General features: G+C 42.2%; 1 protein-coding gene across 6 annotated transcripts in view; it reads right to left on the reverse strand.

Moving 5' to 3' along the window:
- reln (reelin) overlaps positions 1-20,242 on the reverse strand; it is a 91,790-nt gene that overhangs the window by 42,485 nt on the left and 29,063 nt on the right. For all 6 annotated transcript variants that reach the window (XM_034204865.1, XM_034204863.1, XM_034204864.1 and 3 more), the window contains exons 3-4: positions 11,990-12,128; positions 868-938 (exon numbers count right to left, since the gene is read on the reverse strand). In XM_034204865.1, the coding sequence (XP_034060756.1) occupies positions 868-938; positions 11,990-12,128 (210 nt within the window). The remainder of the gene's footprint in view (positions 1-867; positions 939-11,989; positions 12,129-20,242) is intronic.

The raw sequence follows: 20,242 nt of genomic DNA on the forward strand, positions 1-20,242 counted from the left end.
TCTCTCTCTCTCTCTCTCTCTCTTCCAGGCCTGACTGAGGGCTCTCTGCCCCATCTTCTCCAAGTGGCACTGAGCCATTAAGTTGTGCACTCTCTTCCTGGCATGTGCTACGATAATCGACAGTGTTTCAAATGAACTGCTGAGGGACACACTTGTTATGAAGAGTCTTTAGAGACTTGCCACAGAGTTTTTTTTTTTTTTTGTATAAATAAAGACCATGTCGAAAAGCAAACATGTTGTTGTGTTTCCCCTGAAACCGTTAGTGAAAAGACCCCAACAGCAGTGAGTGTACATCTCTACTTTCAGCCTTTGAGTCACATTTGATCTACAAGGAGTAGTTCTTGAGTAAAGGGGAGGCTTCTTTTCTGTAAACAAGCAATTATACACACTCAGCATGCAGAGTGGTGCTGCACTGTCTGTCAACAGCTACTTAGGGCTGTCACTGAAAGTGGATGTAAGAAGTGTCGGCCATAAAGCGTAAATCTCCGGCAGAGAGAGTGAGGGGGAAAAAGCGGAGTTTAGCATAAGCTGAAATTAAGCTGGCAATATAGGACATCCAAATATCTCTGGCTGTGGCTGCATCATTAGGCAGAAAGAGAGCCAGGAAGGGCTACAATGCCACTGTCATTAAGAAGCAGCATATCAACCATTTTCTGTCATCCATATGCTGACATCTGTGCTTATGATGGACAGTAATGGGACGTGAGAAGGGGGTATGGTATGTATATATGTCGGTGCACATGTGTCCTTCAACATATATGTCTATCCTCGTATGAATATCTGCCTGATGGTGCAGAATATGCACATTTCTCTGTCATTAAGGGGGAAGAGGCGTGCATGTGTGTCGTCTGTGCTGATGCTACTCACCTCCCTGCTCACAGAGCTGCTGGGCCAGAGCGTCCTTAAACAGGATCTGTCCTCTATGTGTTGCTGTGGCTCTGGGAGAAAGAAAGAGAAAGAGAAAACGATCATTAAGACTAACAGCACTAAGGACACAATGTAATGGTCTGTCTGATCAATCGGCACAGATGGCATCGTTTTCAACCAAACCAAAATGTGTTAAAGCAATCTCCATAATAAGGACATTTTTTGAAGTTCAACATGAGGTGACTTTGATTTAAAAACAACAACAACAACCTAGCTTCTAAAGGCTTTGAACATGTAGGATAGGATCATATTTTGATGTGAATGACAGACATTTAAAAAATAGCAACAGTGAGCATTTAACTGGTGAACAAAGTTAGTGGTCTTGTTTATTTGACTATTTGACATTTTAATATCCATGTGTTGACAGGGAGTTTACTCAAAACCAACATATTTTCTTCTCATACAGTATCTATCTGCCATGCTGTTCTCTTGCATGTCAGTGTAAATGTAACTGTATGTTGCGTGATGAATGTATAGCATGTAATATACATTTACTCCCAATGGCTATGAAATGCATAATTCATTGAAACTTGAGAGATCTTTAAATACTGTATATAGAGACTATTATGGCTCGTTGTGCAGTGGCATCTTTTACACAGACGCAAATAGTGTTCTACTGTACTCTATCATCATATCATATGTAGGGAGAGATTCTTGTTTAAAATAGAATTATATTGGTAAAGATGCACACCAATAAACCTGCAAAACATTCAGACCTGTTAATAATAACAACAACCAAAATACTAAAACGTATAATCATAATAGCAATAACAGCGCAGTTGTTAATGTCTATGTATGTATTAGTGAATAGCAGTAAAATAATAAACTGTGAATGCCATAAAAAAAGTATCCCATAACTCTAACCAAGGGGGAGATTGGGTGGATGTGAGTTTGAAATCAGCAGCAATTTTCAGAAAGTCCTTGAAATGGGTTGTTGAGGGAAAATTGTAAAGTTTTACAGCCTCAAAGCCCTTTGTAGCTCCCTATAGTCAGTGGCGGCAGCAAAAATTGGATTTGTAGCGGCCTCATGAAGGAAAGTTCTGTACGAGGTGAGACAACACCACATTGTTAGATGGCTAGTAAAGGCTATATTACACCTCGCCCACAGTATAACCTGTATTTTCCCCCCATTATACACAGAGGGAAACAAGTGGAGTGGGAGTGAAGTCTAAAACATACAATATAGAGGATACATATCTGAGCTATGACATGTCTCCTCATTGACCGCTTGAAGTATTGTCTGGCACTCGGAAGAAATTCTCATGTTGTAATTTGGCTTTAACATCCACACACTATGCGTGCCACCCTCATACAGTGAGAAAGTCCCTTCAAGGAGCACTTATGGAAATAAAAGGCCTCTTTTCTCGGCCACTGCCATGTAAGGACACAGTGTTGTCTCAGTGTTCAGGGTATTCCCAGGATCCAGAAGCATTACACAACATTTCCTTTCAATCAAAGTCAAAACCAATAAAGTAGAGCTCTGAGTAACCTTAATGAGATTTCAAATTCTCTATACGTCAAACTTAATGGGAGCGATTCAGCGAGTTGTGTGTGGTGCCACACCCAGTCAATATATTGAACATTACAACACAGACTGAGAAGAGAACGAGAGAATTATAAATAAGCTTATGGGGCGTACACAATATAATGGCTGCCTGAGTCAGTGAGCCCCACACCCATTTTGCAGACTTTCTTCGTCTCCCGCTTCATTTCTGTTTCTTTCCCTACAGTCCCATGTGGATTTAGCCTTGCACCTCCCAGCTCCACCCCACCTACCATGCAGACTCAGGCCTTTCATGGGTGCCAAGGCATTTACACGTTCATCTCAGCTCATGAATAATGAACAGGCCCTCATCAATTAGTAAAGAGCTCTTGTGGCTCTGCAGAGCTGGGGAGAAAACATACTTAATTACACTCATATTTCAGAATTGGGTGAAAACTAATTTGAGTTTGGTATTTATGAATAAAAGATGGTGCGCAACGAACAGCGGGTGGTGATGTAGGAACAAGGTCCTTAAATATTTACTAAACACAGTCTTAGCTCAAGTTCACTAAAGAGATTATGTTAAGTGCCCGGGGACAGGTGGCTCTGTCAAAGAGCACACACATACACACACACACACACACACACACACACACACACACACACACACACACACACACACACACACACACACACACACACACACACACACACACACACACACACACACACACACACACACACACACACACATATACCATGTATACATCACTTCAGGGGACTTTACATTGACTTACATGCATTTCCTGGAGACTTATCCTAACATTAACCATAACCGACACATGCCTAACCCTAACCCTTACCCTTAACCTTACCCTAACCCTAACCAAGTCTTCACCCTAAAATGAATGATTCCCCTCATGGGGACCTCCAATTTGTCCCCATAAGGGAGGCGAGTCCCAACACGTGACTGTGTAAACAGATTTAGGTCCCCACAAGTATAGTAATGCTATTCCACACACACACACACACACACACACACACACACACACACACACACACACACACACACACACACACACACACACACACACACACACACACCACACACACACACACACACACACACACACACACACACACACACACACACACACACACACACACACACACACCCACCATACTAAATGATGCAAATACTCCACAGTAAAGGTTGTGCATTTCAGTTTAAAAAACAAATGTACTTTTTAGCATAATAGGACTTCATATTCACCCTGTTGAATTTATGTTATTGAAGAATTATAATGTATTTTTATTCAATTTAATAATGCATAAAATCGTAACAAACATTTACATTCTGTTGTTAATTGAGGTGGAGCCAGGTTAAAGTATTTCAGACTGCTGGGTTGTTTAATCTTTTATAATGCATCACATTTTCAGTTTATAACATCTGAATCCTAAACAGCATGTACATGTAGTGGAGTAAAAACATAACTCATAATATTAAAATAACTACATTTTTACATACAAACTAATTACAGTACACTTATGCAGAAGTGTCCTCCAGAAGCACTTTCTCTTTCTAATGATCTTGTTGTCCCTCCTTCTAATAAATACAAAGGCATCTACAAAACAATGACAGAAGAGTAAATTCAGTCGGAAATTGTACTTTTCCTTTGAAGTGTGCGTATGTTTGAGTAGTCCGACTATGTGTGACTTAATGACGTGTATGTACTTAAAGCAGTAGCCAGGAGAGGGCATTTAGTCTGAGCCGCAGAGTATGTGATCAGCGCAGCGCGACGCAGCATCTGTCCTGCCGTCACACTCCAGCGGCTCCTCAGCGTGTGTCTCTCATTACCATCTCTGCTCTGGGAGCCACACACACACACACACACACACACACACACACACACACACACACACACACACACACACACACACACACACACACACACACACACACACACACACACACACACACACACACACACACACACACACACACACACACACACACACACACACACACACACACACACACACACAGAACAGCACTGATATACACAAAACATTTATTGAACATCTAAATATTAATTTGACTTTCTTTGGGGGGGAAAAAAGCAATTAAGGCCCTAAACGTGTTTTTTTTTCTCTTCCTCTCTCCCTACTTTGATTCAAACGAGGGATCATTTATCTTGTGAAAATAAGTGTCATCCGCTCCCCTCTCATTAGTGTAGAGGAGCAAATATGAGGGATGGGAAAGAGAGAGAGGGATTGAAGGAGATGAGGGAAAAAGGGGAGGATTTGAGTGAGAAATATGGATACATGGCGGGGGAAGGGAGAGGGCGGGGGTGGGGATTTGGTCAGTGGAAATAGAGATGGGGGTTAGATGGCCTTGTCTTTCAAAGTCCACAATGTGCTGACAGAAAAAGCCAGGCATTCGAGGAAAGGCAGAGTATGATTCCACACACACACAGACCCACACACACACACACCACACACACACACACACACACACACACACACACACACACACACACACACACACACACACACTGAGCCACATATGAACTTTAACATGTATGCAGATGGACAGGCTGTCACTCAAAGAGCTCCCAAAAGGGCCTGGAGTGGGTAATTACCAAGCATGTCTTCCATGTTAGATTACATGTTGCTGTCGGCCATAAGCATCCCTCAGGAGCCAGTTTGACAGCTCCCTGCTAACCACACACACACACACTCTCTCACACACACACACACACACACACACACACACACACACACACACACACACACACACACACACACACACACACACACACACACACACACACACACACACACACACACACACCCCCCACACACACACTCACAAACACACAGCGCGGGGAACACTGACGGCTAATTTACCCTATAGCTATATACAGTGAATGCGGTTAAATATAGTGAATGCAATCTTAAAGATATAGATATACACTGTATTTTGACTAGACAAACCAACTTTTATAAAATAAATGTACACAATGCTGGTAATAAAATAGTCTCCATCCATAAAAACAATTATATCTGAAGGAGGAGAACACACACGCTGCTTTACTCTTATTCACTCATTAGACATCTCTCACATCCCGATCTTTAAATCCCAATTAAAAGCAAATCTTCTCTCCCAGCTCACTCGGCTTGTTTGTAATCATGATTAACATGAGGAGTTTATGTGGGGTGCAGTTTCAGTCGCCAGCACTGATTTGTTGCATTGGGACCTAGCCCTTTAAATAATACACTCTAATTGGTTGATTTATCTTCCGCTTTGAGGACCAGCTGTGGAAGAGCAATCAGACACAACAAGAACCAGAATGGAGAGGCAGGAGATGGAGAAGTGAAGAAAGGACAATGAGAGAGGAAAGACTCAGAGAGAAAACAAGAGCCCACTGCTTCAGTGATAGAATATAATATACTTTATTGTCTAGCCGGGCAGGAGAATTATATTTTGTATTTATCTCCAGAAATCCACTGATCATTTAAGAGCTTTTAATCAAATGTGTAGAATTTCTTGATATTTTCATGCCAAACAGGGCCTGGGAAGGAGTCAGTGGCTTTGTGGAATCACATTACCTCGTCCCCGCACCACCCCTCCCTCTGCTTTTTTCAATTAATTAATTGAAAAAAGCCTCTTGGAGAACATGCACATTTAATGAAGCTCCACAGAGGAGGGATTTGGGAGTTGTTTGGCAAATGACCTGCTTGTTAGCACAGGGTCACAGAGCTACGGCTCCAAATACAGCCAGAAGAAGCGCAGTAACTGCTCAGCATACAGCCAGGAAGAGCAACTGACCTTGAGTACAGTCAGTGGGTAATAATTAGGGGGATTAGGAACACAAGGGCAGTTAGGCATAATATGTAAATAATAAAAAGAAAGCTGGTTCTTAAAAAGCATTTGATTTAGTATTAAACCCAGCTTAAAAAAATAGATATATGAGCAAATCAGTGTTTTAAAATCCTTTGTCTTCCTTCCTCAGTTTCTCAGCGAGGGTCAAATTAGGACAAGAGGGGGGGAGACAAGAACCTGCCATATTGACAACACTGGAGAGATGAATCCCCACAACAAGCCTGTCTGTATTTCATTTTGTCAGTTACAACGGAGCACATTTTCAGAAACAGACCAACCAATAATTTCTCACAAGATACATCTGGGCCAGACCCTCCCTCCCCTGAGCATGGATCATTTTGCTGCATTTATAATCAATCACTTTCTCTTTTTCAATATCTGTTCCCTATTTCATCTAAAATTGATAAGAAGGTCACTGTCCCAGCAGTGAGAGGGTGACCTCCTGATGAGAGTGTGTGATGTTGGTGCAGCACAGATGGGCAATTTGGTGTGTATCGATCAGAGCACTGCAGTGTAATAAGCATGTATATCTGTGCGTGTACATGTGTGTGGCCTCTGTGTACACAGGTGTGTGTTTGTAATTATAGGGGTCACAGACCGTCCCTTGGGAAATAAGAGAATATCATAGATGCAGAATACTCTGGGGTAAAAAGCAACAGGAGAGCGGGTTGTTATCTCTTGAGGAGTGTAGGAATTGACCTGCTTCTAAAAGTTTGATTTACTGTTAAAATCTGAAAAGATCGCCCGTTTTAAAACTGTAAGACGGGTTAAAAACACGAAAATGGGAGATATAAGAGTTGCTGTCTTATATGTGAATGTTTGATATATGAAAATTGGAATTATATGGGCAGACTTTGCCAGATTTGCAGCTCTGGTCGGTTTGAGGAGAAAAAAGTGGATGGGATTTATGTGGTCTGTCATTCTTCACATTTCTACCCCATATTTTGATCTACAATGCCAGAATGCGAATACCTTGAACCAATCATTCATGTTCCCTGGCCCGACCCCTCCAGTGAATCTGTCACACAGCCACAGGCTACTATTGAGATTTAATGATGAGCCGGGCTCAGCCAGTGATTTTATGGTAAACCAGACCAAAAGATTGACTTGAAAAAAAGGAAATCAATAGTGAAGACTAATAACGGGAGAGATAAGGTGCTGGGTGAGATAGGTCATCTGTCAGTCTGAACTCTGACCTTTGATCTCTGATTAATATAAGCAGCCTATCATCCAGCCTTTCAGAAACACCAGACTGCTGAGATTAAGAACACATTATTCTCCTATAATTCAAAGGTCACCACAGATTTTAATTGATTACTTTATTTATGATTGAATTGTCATGTTTCAAAAAAGGACACATGAACCTGAATATTGCGAGTATACATCTTTACTTCAGGGCCCTGAATGATCTGTTGTTGGTGGGTTCTGACTTTTTAGCAGAACAAATGTTGGTTATAGGAAAAACATGCCACATTTATTTATGTATGTAAAAAATTCCAAACACTTAAAAAGCCTTCATGTTCTGATACAGATGACGTGCATCTTTGTGTTTTATAGTTAAATTGCATGGATAAGAGTTGGTTTAGAGCTCTGACCACATTACCGTAGTGCATGTTACACAAAGCATAATAACAGAAGAATAACAATTATTTTCAATGACATCTAACAAGAGAGGAGAGTGTTGGAGCGCTTCCTCATTTATTTTCCTCCTCGTAATAGCTCCTACAAGTTGCTTCAATCAGCCTATTGGTCTCGAAAGAGGAACAAATAGTCATTGTAGTAGTATATTAGTGTTTACAAGTGAATGCAAATATACACACATGCATGTTCACACTCACTAACACAGCATGTTATGACATAAAGGAAAAGTGTGCCATTAGATATGCAGACATCTGACTCCTCAGGGATCACATGGAGTAATTAAAGCAATATCCAACCAGGAAACAGTTGGCGTCCCACAGGGAGACAATGCTACAGCTCAAAAACACATCACACACACATCACACACACACACACACACACACACACACACACACACACACACACACACACACGCACGCACGCACGCACGCACGCACGCACGCACACACACACACACACACACACACACACACACACACACACACACAGCACACAAGCACCACACACACCACACACACACACACACACACACACACACACACACACACACACACCCACACACACACACACACACACACACACACACACACACAAGCACGCACTGCCTCGAGGCTGTAAGTGAAGCAGAATAAAGGCAAAGAAAGGACGAGACACCCCAGTGCATCTTTGGATTTGCCAGAGGAAGCTATTAACCACTCTCACCTCTGCTAAGTGCAGCATTCAGTGCATTATGTAGTGGTGTGGACTGTCATGTCTGAGCGAGAAGCATCAAAAGTGGGGCACAACTGGGTTTGTTTGCATTTTGTGTGGAAGAAAAGGTTTGCTCCCGGCAAACAGTATAGCTTCACTATGATAGCCGCCCCTCGTATCATATTACTGATGCAACTAATGATCACTTTAATAGCTGATTAATTGATTGTTTTTGTTGCTTATTATTTAATTATCCATCTCAAAATAAGGTCAAGGAATATAACTTAAATAGCCCCTTGTCCAAAGGCAAATGTATTCATATTGTTTTGTTCACAGCAACCCCAAACCAAACTAATGTGTTATATTGTAATACTATAATTAGTTGTGTGTGTGATAAGAAAGAGAAAAAAACATTATTTAATTTGATTGAGAAAGCTTGAACAAACTCTGTTCATGCTGGCTTTTATGCTCGCTAAATGATTGAAATGATACATGTAAAAAGGTTTTCCGTTTTGTTTTCTGTTGATTGACTACATCTAGTTGGAAGACTGTGATTAGTTTCACTTAAGGATGCATTTGTTTGTGTATCCTCCCTGTTCCCACACCTCTCCTTCTCTCCTTTCCTCTCCTCCAAGGCCTCCCCTTCTCTTTAGGTGGAAATTTACAGCCGCCCATAAAATGAGTTCTTCTGGATGTCCATGTCACTGCACTCTATCACACTCCCGCTAGTGATCTGTTACCAGGCACACTCCCACAATATCGCCCATAAAACTGCTCACAGGCCTCATATTAATGCAGTGGCGGACCAGCTCCAGCCCTGCGAAGGACATAAGATGTCTGTGGCTTTAATTTAACACTCATGGACACTGCCTTGGGAAAATGGTCCGTGTATCAATCAGGGTTAAAGTACTATGGGCAAGGGCAGGACATTCCATCATTTAGATTTTGTAAGATAAATCTCATCCCTGTAGCACCAGTAATTATAACCTTTTGGGACTATTACAGTAATTGAAATCATAAAGCTGCACTTCTTGGGAGAGTTTCACTTGAACCAAACAAGAAGGAAATGTGACACACTTGACACTCGTCTGATGACATCTCAACCTCAAGAGAATAATACTGACAGGCCGCGCTCATAAGGGCCTCGCCTGTTGAATTCCTCCTAGCTTCACGTCACAGAACCGAGAGACGGCAGCTCTCGATACGAGGATATACCGGCGGAGATAGGAGCTGTGAACTGGAACAGGGTGCAGTCGAAGCGTGTGTGTTTGTGTGTGTGTGTGTGTGTGTGTGTGTGTGTGTGTGTGTGTGTGTGCGTGCGTGCGTGCGTGCGTGCGTGCGTGCGTGCGTGCGTGCGTGCGTGCGTGCGTGCGTGCGTGCGTGCGTGCGTGTGTGCGTGCGTGTGTGTGTGTGTGTGTGTGTGTGTGTGTGTGTGTGTGTGTGCGTGTAAGGAGCAGTCTTGAGCCAGCTGGAGTGTGACTGGCTGACTTTGATAAGGTCAGCCGCAGGGGCCCCTATTGTCATACAGTCGTGGCCCCCTGCCATCGCCACTGTCATCAGCACTGGCACACTGCTGCTCCGTGGTTTACACACACACACACACACACACACACACACACACACACACACACACACACACACACACACACACACACACACACACACACACACACACACACACACACACACACACACACACACACACACACACACACACACACACACACACACACAGGAAGGAAACACACAATCCTCGTAAGCTGACACAAGCTCAACAGTAAATGTGTTTGCTGGCAGACAAAAAAGCCAGTAAATCTGTTTGGCTCCGTGGATATTGTCTAAATGGCAGCTCCACTTCAGCAAATTCCCCAGCTGAATCCTTTTCTGTCAGGCTGTCCATAAAAGTCTCAGTCTATCGTGTCCCTCCAGGAATTCATTGAGGGATTTTAGTGAGCTCTGCCAAGATGTTTAATTTAGTTGTGGTTTCTGTGAGCATTGATTTGCAATTTGCAATGTCTTTTAAGTTTTGTGAGACGATGACGATGTAATAAAAATGAAAAAATAAGGGATTAGTTTGCAGTTTGTTTTAGTTATCCAAGCAATACATGATGATAAAGGTGTTTTCCTTCTTAGGTTTAATTTTAAAACCATACTTGGCTATTTGTGAGAATAACTCGAGTCACATTTATATTTATTACACTATCTGTGGGTGAGTTTCTCAAAGACGTTTGTGTTATGCTGCTGTGACTTAGTGGAGTCCTCCCTTTTCCTCTACGCTTTTACAGCAACAGCTGCTAATTGCATTTTGAGTGATAATCAGGATGAGGCTGTAAATCAACAGCCTAGAGAATTAGAGGGGAAGAGAGTTAAAGGATGTTTCTAACAAATAGAGGCGGAGAAAATGATGATGAGCAAAAAGGGCGAATGAAATTGAGAAAAGGGAAATTCCAGCGCTATTCTGAAATGAATTAAGCTATATATTGTCCTACTTGGGCCATTTAAATAACATGTGAGCTTCAAGGAATCACAGCGAGTAACATGTTCACCAACAGATTTCAGGTTCAGTCACCTGCAGAGTCTGTTGCAATGGGAAACAAATCCTGATTAAGACCCTCAAAGAAGCCATTGTGCCTTACTGATGGCTATATGTAATGTCACAGAGCATAATGTGAACCAAATTTCTCCATAAATTGTGTGTGTGTGTGTGTGTGTGTGTGTGTGCGTGTGTGTGTGTGTGTGTGTGTGTGTGTGTGTGTGTGTGTGTTTGTGTGTGTGTGTGTGTGTGTGTGTGTGTGTGTGTATCACACCCATCCTCCAGGGAAGGGTGGATCTGTTCAATCGCTCAAAAATGTTCCAATGAGAAGAGGGACCGAGTCCATTAAATGAGAGGATGGGGATATTTCTGTTAATTCTCAGCATTGAAAACACACACACACACACACACACACACACACACACACACACACACACACACACACACACACACACACACACACACACACACACCTGCAAAGGCCACGTCAAGCAAGGTATTGAGGAAATTACAACACACACATGCTCACGCACACATTATCTCTGTCCCCATTTGAGCCTCTTTCCAGTCATGCATGCTTCTTTTTTTCTGAGGATGGCCTTACCACATCCTCTCTAACAGAGAAATCACCCAACATAATGTCAGCTGATAAGCCTCACTCTGGCTTACTGGGTCGATATGCAGCCCCACAACATTTGAAACGGATATCATTGTTACAGTTTACGACTTCCATGTCTGGGTCAGACACGTGGCAGCTGTCAAGATCCTGATCCAACTTATTCTCTCTTGGCCATTCTTTTTTGCACACACACACTCTCACATGACTTACAGGAAGTTGACGCAGCCGGTGCCAGGCGGGGGGGCGATCCAGACGAAGCTGAAGCTGGTGGAGGGCTGGTGGCTGACGTGGGACGCGACAACACTGCAGACAAACTGAGTTCCACCAAACTGTCGCTCGTGCATCACACCTGGAGAGGAGAATACGACCAAAAAGGAGAGACAGAAAGTTAGGGGCGTGACTTTATTGAAAAGTGTGGCTGTCATCAAACTACTTATTTAATACCAAAGATGTTCCTATCTTAGTCTGTTAGATTGGTATGTTTTCATACAAAGTACAGTTTGTGTCATGTCTGCTTTTATCTTAGTCAAAGTTACATTAACATTATGAGGTAGTCCCATTTATAGGATAGTGTTTTTATAGTGTGTGAGTGGTGTCATTTGTCTTCATAAAATGCATTGTCAGAAAACCCCACCCAAAGACAAACAATAAATAAAACATGACTCTGGTGTCAATGTTTAATTTATGGTCTCTTGAATTTAAAATACTGCTTTTTGGATGCCAAATCCCTGAGTTTCCTAACGGCGGACTTTAAAAATGTATCCACACTACCCTGCTGCACACTCAGAGTAGCAGTTTGTCATTATAAAACAAAACAAGCGAGAATACTGATGATGTTCACTGTGATAGATTACCAACAGTAGCTCCGTCTGTTCAGGTATGTGATATACAAAAGTGAAATGAAAGTCACAATCAAATACACATGGTTTCTACGCAAGACAATTTGCAGCGAGGTCAATCTTATCAGTTCATATACAATTAAAATAGTGCAATATTATTTGCTAAGACAGTACAAAATGAACATCATAAAATAACAATTCTTATAGAAAAACATCTGGAGAAGTCTGAAACCAATGCATTAGGTGACTGACCAATGAATGAAACCAGAGAGGCACAAAGACCTGCGTGATAAAAGAGTGTTGCCCTAAAGTCTCAAGTTTTAGACATTGCATTTCCACCCTATCCTATCCTTCCATTTGCTTTTCATTCCTTTGCTCTTTCACCTGAACGCATGCCACTTTACTGATATTCTTTCCATCCACTGGCATCATTCAGTTTTTCTCTTTCCTATTTCCTCCTGCCTCACACTCACTTCTCATCTACCGTTTCTCTTCGGCTCTGTTTTCCTCTCTTCTCTTCTCCTTTCATCATTTACTTTTTTCTAAACCCTCTTCTTCTTTTCCTCCTGCCCTGTGAGCTGACACTACATAACGGTGCTCTTATTAATGAGGGTCTGTGTCCGGCTATGATTGCACCGATGAAATGACATCATGTCACATAATCTTTCCTTCATATCGCAGAGGGCAAGGCCAGGACGCCGCCGTGCTCATCAATCACTGCTCAGACGTACAGAACAGTTTAATTATTTACTGTAACTAAGCGGCTTTTTAGTGTTGGCGGAGAGGGGTACAAACTGTGCGGAAACTATTAAGAATGACTTCAACTGGATGGATTTTCACAGATAATGCAGAACAATCTGAGTACTTGTCATGCTTCTGCAAGTCTAAGTCATCGCATTGTGGTCCAGTGCTCACCAAAACAACATTTTCAGCCAGTTTCAAAATGTATTTGATGTCCCATCTGTGTATAAAGATGTGCTCTGAGCAGCAGTGCTTTATTGGCTGGCCTCTTTTTAACCTGCAAACACAATCCTCTCCTCTCCTCAATCATAACTCAGCTCACTATAATCAGCAATGATTAATAACATCGGAGCTTTAATATCTCCTGGATCAATGTGCAAATCAATATGCAAAGACTTTATGTGCATGTGTGTGTGGTTCAAAACTAATTACTCAAAGAGAAATAATTCCGCCCATTTCTGACAGTAAGACATTTGACCTCACAGATTGCATCCATAAATACCCACATTGTTGACAGCGCCATAAATGTTTCTGTTTAACTCACCAGCTGTTTGTGTGCATTTGTGTGTGTGTGCTTGTTTGTATTCAAATATATGTTGATGTGCGTATGTGTGTTAGGCACAAACAAACCTAGTTATCAAACTTAGAAAAACAACCTTTGTTTCTGAAATGAGCACCATGTATTTATTTGTTTACCCTGTGGGGTTAGCAAAGGTTTTCTTGTTAATGTTCTCTTTATGTACAGAAACATCAAACTCTTTAGAGTTCAACTGAATAATCATTAAAGCAACGTGATTTAAGAGGTTTCACATGAATACAACATATTGTGTCATTATGAGCGAGTGCATGCAGCGTGTGGCCCAGTGTGTCAGATTTACGAGGTGTCAAGCAACGCAGCCTTTTACATTGCTAAGGAGCTGCTGGTGTGTAATAACATACTTGGATGTAATCACCCACCAATAGTACCGCTGTTCTCCAATCACCTCTCGGCCTCAACCTCTCTGTGTAATGACAGCGATTCACTCTCCGCAAACACAAACACACACACACAGAAACACACATAACTGTCTCGGGTTATTGCAATGTTGTTTGCCTGGGCAAGATCTCCTCAGCACCCTATCTTTAACTCCGACATACAGAAAAGCAGAAATTGCTTCAGAGCTCCTCTAACATGGCATTCAGGCAAGCATGCTTTGACATACCCATACATCTTTCTCTCTTTTTAACCCCCTCTGACACAAAAGAGTGCCATTTCCAGAACAATTTCCTTGCTGATGTGCCCCCTATTTACTGCTGCAAACAAGGCCGTCAAGACAAACAGTTTTTGGCCCTAAATGTCCAATCTTGTGGCAGAAGAAGAGAAAGAAAAGCGTGCTACGGTTCTTTCTCACCACATTGCCAGGTTGCAATTTGAGAATCCCCGCAGATGTGCATAATACAAGCTCTCGTGGCAATGGAAACACTAGTATCTGGAAAGCTGCAAAGACAAACAGAAAGAAAGTGTGCTGATGGCGTTGAGCAGCAGACTAAGCAGGGGAGATAGAAAAAGGGGAAAGTAAACGAGCTGTGGATGGTGTGGACATTTGGAAAGAAACAATGAATCACTCATTTAAAGGAATACAGCACCTTCATGAAAAGTGATTTAATTGTAAATAGAAAAAAACCCATTTAATACAACCATAATTAATTTACCACAAGCTACTGCAACTGAAACGGAAAAATATACTTAAACTGTAGGAAGTGAAAACAAATGGAATTCAATATTCAAAAGGAAATCATTAGCATAACATGTGAGAAAACGTAGGAAAATAATGAAAAGCAGCAGACAGAGGGAGGTGGAGAGGGAGAATGTGAGGATATGGCTCAGGAGGAGCAGAGAGCAGTTAGGCTAGGCCGAAGATGAAAAGCAGACTGATGCACTCCAGGACACAGCAGCACTGGGACTTGACACTGCTCACAGGATTTCTATTCCCACTTGAAAAATACACTCAGGCATAAAAATGCAAATAACAAAACTAGTCCCTTTCATGTCGGGGGGTAGAGAGAGAGAGGGGGAAAAAACACTATTATTCCACAAAACCCGAATCCCAAATGTTCCAGTAAAGCAACAAGCCGTGGTCAACCTGGTTAGAAAAGAGAGAGCTTTAACATTCATGCCTCTGTCCAGGGAGATGAGCAGGGAAATACAAAACTATTTCATCAATGTGAAATGAAAATATTTAACAACCACTGTGTCCTTATAGGGTTACACCGGCTTTCAAATGTATTCCTCACTCAGTTGACCTTTGAGTTGTTTTTTATCAATTTATCTGACACCTAAGTTGTGAATGGACTTATCTATGTTTTAAGTGCTTGTTTTCTCTTGTTCTGTCAATGTTTTGTCCGTTCCTCATCCCTCTTTTCTCACTATTGATCCCCAAATTATTTTATTTTGATTACAGTACTTGATGCCTTTGTGTCAAAGCCAGTTATTGGGTGATTGATAGAACACTCATTCATTTTGCCATTTAACCTTTTTTCCAATTTAGTTCAATTTAAAAATGTTAATTTTATTGGCACATTTCACGCTTTATCAGTTGTAATGATTTGCTCTCCACATTAGGACTAGATAGCGACCAATCTGCCGCATGCAGCTCATCCAATCATGAGCTGACATTGACAGAAGCTGCAGAATAAATGCCACTGGTGAAGCATTCATGCAGCATGTCATATAAGTATCAGCAGAGGCCACTTCTAATTCAATAAGCAGCCACAGGGCGATGTTGGAGGACTGTTGCAACCACACCGCCCACAGTCAAATGCACACATGCAAATACATGCATGCACGCTCGCGCTCACACGCGGAAACACATGCAGTTCTTTCACATGCAGATTGGGCCCTTATGAGCTGTCGGCAGTGATTAATGGTACGGGAAGATGACCTGCTAACTCCCACGGTGTGACTGTGCAGGGCATGTTTCATAAATATAAGCCCACACACACATATATAGACACGCACAAATGCCTGTGCACGCCACCTTTGGCATGCCCACGCACATACTCACTCAGATACACAGACACACAGGAAATGGGTGTGTCAGGATTTTAAGGGTCATACGTTGGTTGTAGGGTTGTCACCCCAACATCAATCTCTGCTGGTAATTGTAGTGAATCTTTTAGACGCCCCATAAAAAGGAAGTGGGAAGTTGTCGCCTCTTATGTTTTCATATTCAGTCCGCCCTTGTCTCCAGCAACAAAGACTTTGCCCTCCGTCTGGTTTTTCTTCTTTAAAATATGTAAACAATTCAATTCACATCTGTCTGTGTCCTCTTTAACATCTCTGTTTGGACACAGAGTATTTTTCCCCTGTCTTTATATGTCACTTTGCAAAGCTAATGAGCTTTTCCACAGCCAAGCTCAAAACAAGTCAAATAGATGGAGTGAGAATTCTCCCCGATGGAGCAGATGGGCAATCGGTGGCTCAGCCTGGCAGCGACTTCACACTGCAGGACCAGCAGGAGCCGGTCTCACTGGCATGAGAGCTGATAGTTGGGTTCTGTGGCAGAGTGGCGAGGACTGGAGAGGCACCATTCAAATTGATGTGATTGCTCGTATACATTTACGACAATCACTCAGAGTGTATTCACTCCATTTGACATCTGGTCAGTACCAAATAGCTACTGGATTTTGCACTCATTCCACAGTTGTCCTTCGGCAATGTCTGGCTTGGAAGCAACAGAAAGCTATTAGTTTGACTGACTGGTCTGTGTGTGTCCGTGATTTGACTGATCCATTGCTGATAAGTGTTTTTCATGTTGGATTTCAGATTAAAAGGTAGGCAGGTTGAAAAGGCACTTCAGTCCTGAGCGGGAAAGGAATCTTGTTGCTTCCTTTCTAAATAACAAACTGGTCCAACCTTCTCTACACTGGAGCAATTGTTATTCATGAATTCATCTGTAATACATTCAGCTTTAATGCTAAAGCACATACTGCTCAACCATAAGCACACATGCACTTTAATGACCCTGTACGCCTGCACATACGTACATGAGCAACTACAAAGAGAATATTAAAATGCATGTGTATTCATACCCTTTGCTCGGAGTGCTAATGAAATGAAATAAACCCCTGTGAAGTAACGTAATGTGCTGTAAGGAGATTAGGATATTTGATTTTGTCTTATTTTTCCCCACTAACTATAATATACTTTCCGATTAAACACAGAAAAGTGGGTCTCATTTAAAGACTCACAGATTAATGTTTGTGATGCAAATGTCTCCTCCTCCAGGCCTGTTGTATGAGTGTGTGTGTGTGTGTGTGTGTGTGTGTGTGTGTGTGTGTGTGTGTGTGTGTGTGTGTGTGTGTGTGTGTGTGTGTGTGTGTGTGTGTGTGTGCATGCACCCTCAGACACACGGATAATAGACTTATAAGAAGTGATCATTCTCCCACTTATTTAGACTTAGAAATTCAATGTGTACCACCCCAGATAATTTGGAGAGCAGGCCCATTGAAGACTCATATTTCATGTGGTAATTCTTAAAATCGGAGAATTAACGTGTGTTATTAAAAGCCTGTGAATGTATGGGAATCTGTCATAAGCCAAAATAATGCCTCTGTCAACATGTTTCAAGAGAATGCCACACAATGGCGACATAAATGATACATCACAACAGCACTGACAGCCTGGGCAGGGACCCCATACGCTTTGTGCTGCTGAATGATCCCATGCTACGTGTCTGTGCGTTTGTGTGTTGCATTCATGGCCTCTTCTCAACGTTCATACTCAGCTGGTCAGCCGGGCCACTGCAGGGTCTCACGGCACATGACAACCTGACTATGATCTGCTATTGGCTGAAACGAGCATCCATCTATAAGCATCTGCCAATCACACTGCCATGGAGACAGGTTGGCAGCGTTGTCGTGATGGCAGGGGTCCGGCACAGCGATGCCAGGAGGAAGCTGTGTGTTAATACGGGTGCTGAAAGATGCCAGTGGCCAGGGGGAAATGGGGTAAGAGACTGTGTGGGAAATTGTGAGGGGGAGAGTTATGAATGAAAGAGTTTACCGGGCAGTAAAGAACACCTGGAGGTCTGCTGATCAGCGCAACAGTATATCCAAGGCTTACTGTGCATATGTTTATGTTTACATTGTTATGTTTTTCCATGTGCGACAGTCCGTTCAGCTGAATGTTCTGTGAAAGAAGCCATTTGTGTATAGGAAACATGAACATACTCATGCCCGGCCCTGAGCACCAGACCAATCTTTGGCCATATGCATACATTTACAAAACAATTGCTCTTTTATTTAGGCCTCCATTGTATCTCACAGCATCCATCATCCATCATCCATAAACTCCTGAAGGCAAGGCAAGGCCACACACACACACACACACACACACACACACACACACACACACACACACACACACACACACACACACACACACACACACACACCACACACACACACACACACACACACACACACCACACACACACACACACACACACACACACACACACACACACACACACACACCATGTATACATCACTTCAGGGGACATTATATTGACTTACATGCATTTCCTGGAGACTTATCCTAACCTTAACCATAACCAACACACAAACACACAAAGCCTTGTTGTAAGAGCTGCCAGTATGGCTCTCACCAGAGGAAAAGTACTGTACACAACAACATATGTGAACAATTATTTTGTACCCATTTAACACGTGATTATTCATCTGTAATATGTCCAAAACATGTTGAATCTTTAAATACCATCATCTGAATAATAACTAAAAGTATGAAGCAAATAAACAGTGAGTTCATTGCTTGAGGCTGGGCACTGCTTCCCTTCAATGATCTAGAGGTACAAGCCATACAAGCGTGAATGATGAATGGAATACAGGAACATTACTGGAGCATAATATCCCCCCCTGAACTAATATATAACATAATTGAAATGAATGTTGTTCTGAATCAAACAAGTGTTGTGTGTTTTGGAGCCCCACCATATGATAGATGAGACCTCTACTTCTCTACACAGCCCTGCCATGCATCTAGAAGGCACGCATGCATACTTGCAAACATGCATATATTATAACCAAATGCATGTCTAGAGGCATATGGGGATAACAATTCACTGTCACAGCTAAATCGAAATGTTCTGTTTTTTTACAGGCGCGTAATTTTTTCTATATTTTGGCCCGATTTTATTTCCGCATCATTTTACCCACTTTAGTATTTGGTGCCAAAACCGCAACATTGCATTGATTGATTAACCTAAGGGTTTGTTAAAAAATATGTTTGATCATCAGACTTTCAAAGGGTATCTAAGGGACTTTTTTGTTAAAGTGATTTCAACTTTTTCAGAACTCAATGATTAATTTGGAAAGCTCATTGCCATCTACAAAAAATAAGAACCACGTTTTTTGGAGAAAAAACACTGACCAGTCGGGCTGAGTGAAAGGGGCCTGTTTTAAACTTGGTAAAGCCAAAGATGTGCTTTTTTTGAGTTATGTAAACCACCAGGGTGAAATGTTGCTGAAAGCCTAATTGGAGTGACATAGAGTCCGCTGAGTGCTAATGGTGTGGGGCCTGTGGAGCAGCACCCAGCGGAGGACAGCCAGCTTTTTGCCCCAGGAGAAGCTTACCACACTGGGTGGCAAAGTCACCAAACTCCCCTTCCCCCCCACTCATCCAGTCCTTAAGCACCCATTTCTTCTTCCACCCCTCAATCCATCCATCCATCCATAGGTCCATCCATCAGTGAAGCCCATGAGCGGCTGTTGGTGTATGTCATTGTAGCTTGGCAGGCACACTCCACAGCTTTAACGGCAGGCGCCAGGGCTAATTTGATTTTTAATTCAACACGACTCCTCAGCTAATAGTTTGAGCTGGGGA

The sequence above is a fragment of the Gymnodraco acuticeps genome, unplaced genomic scaffold (assembly GCF_902827175.1).
Source record: "Gymnodraco acuticeps unplaced genomic scaffold, fGymAcu1.1, whole genome shotgun sequence".
NCBI lineage: Eukaryota > Metazoa > Chordata > Actinopteri > Perciformes > Bathydraconidae > Gymnodraco > Gymnodraco acuticeps.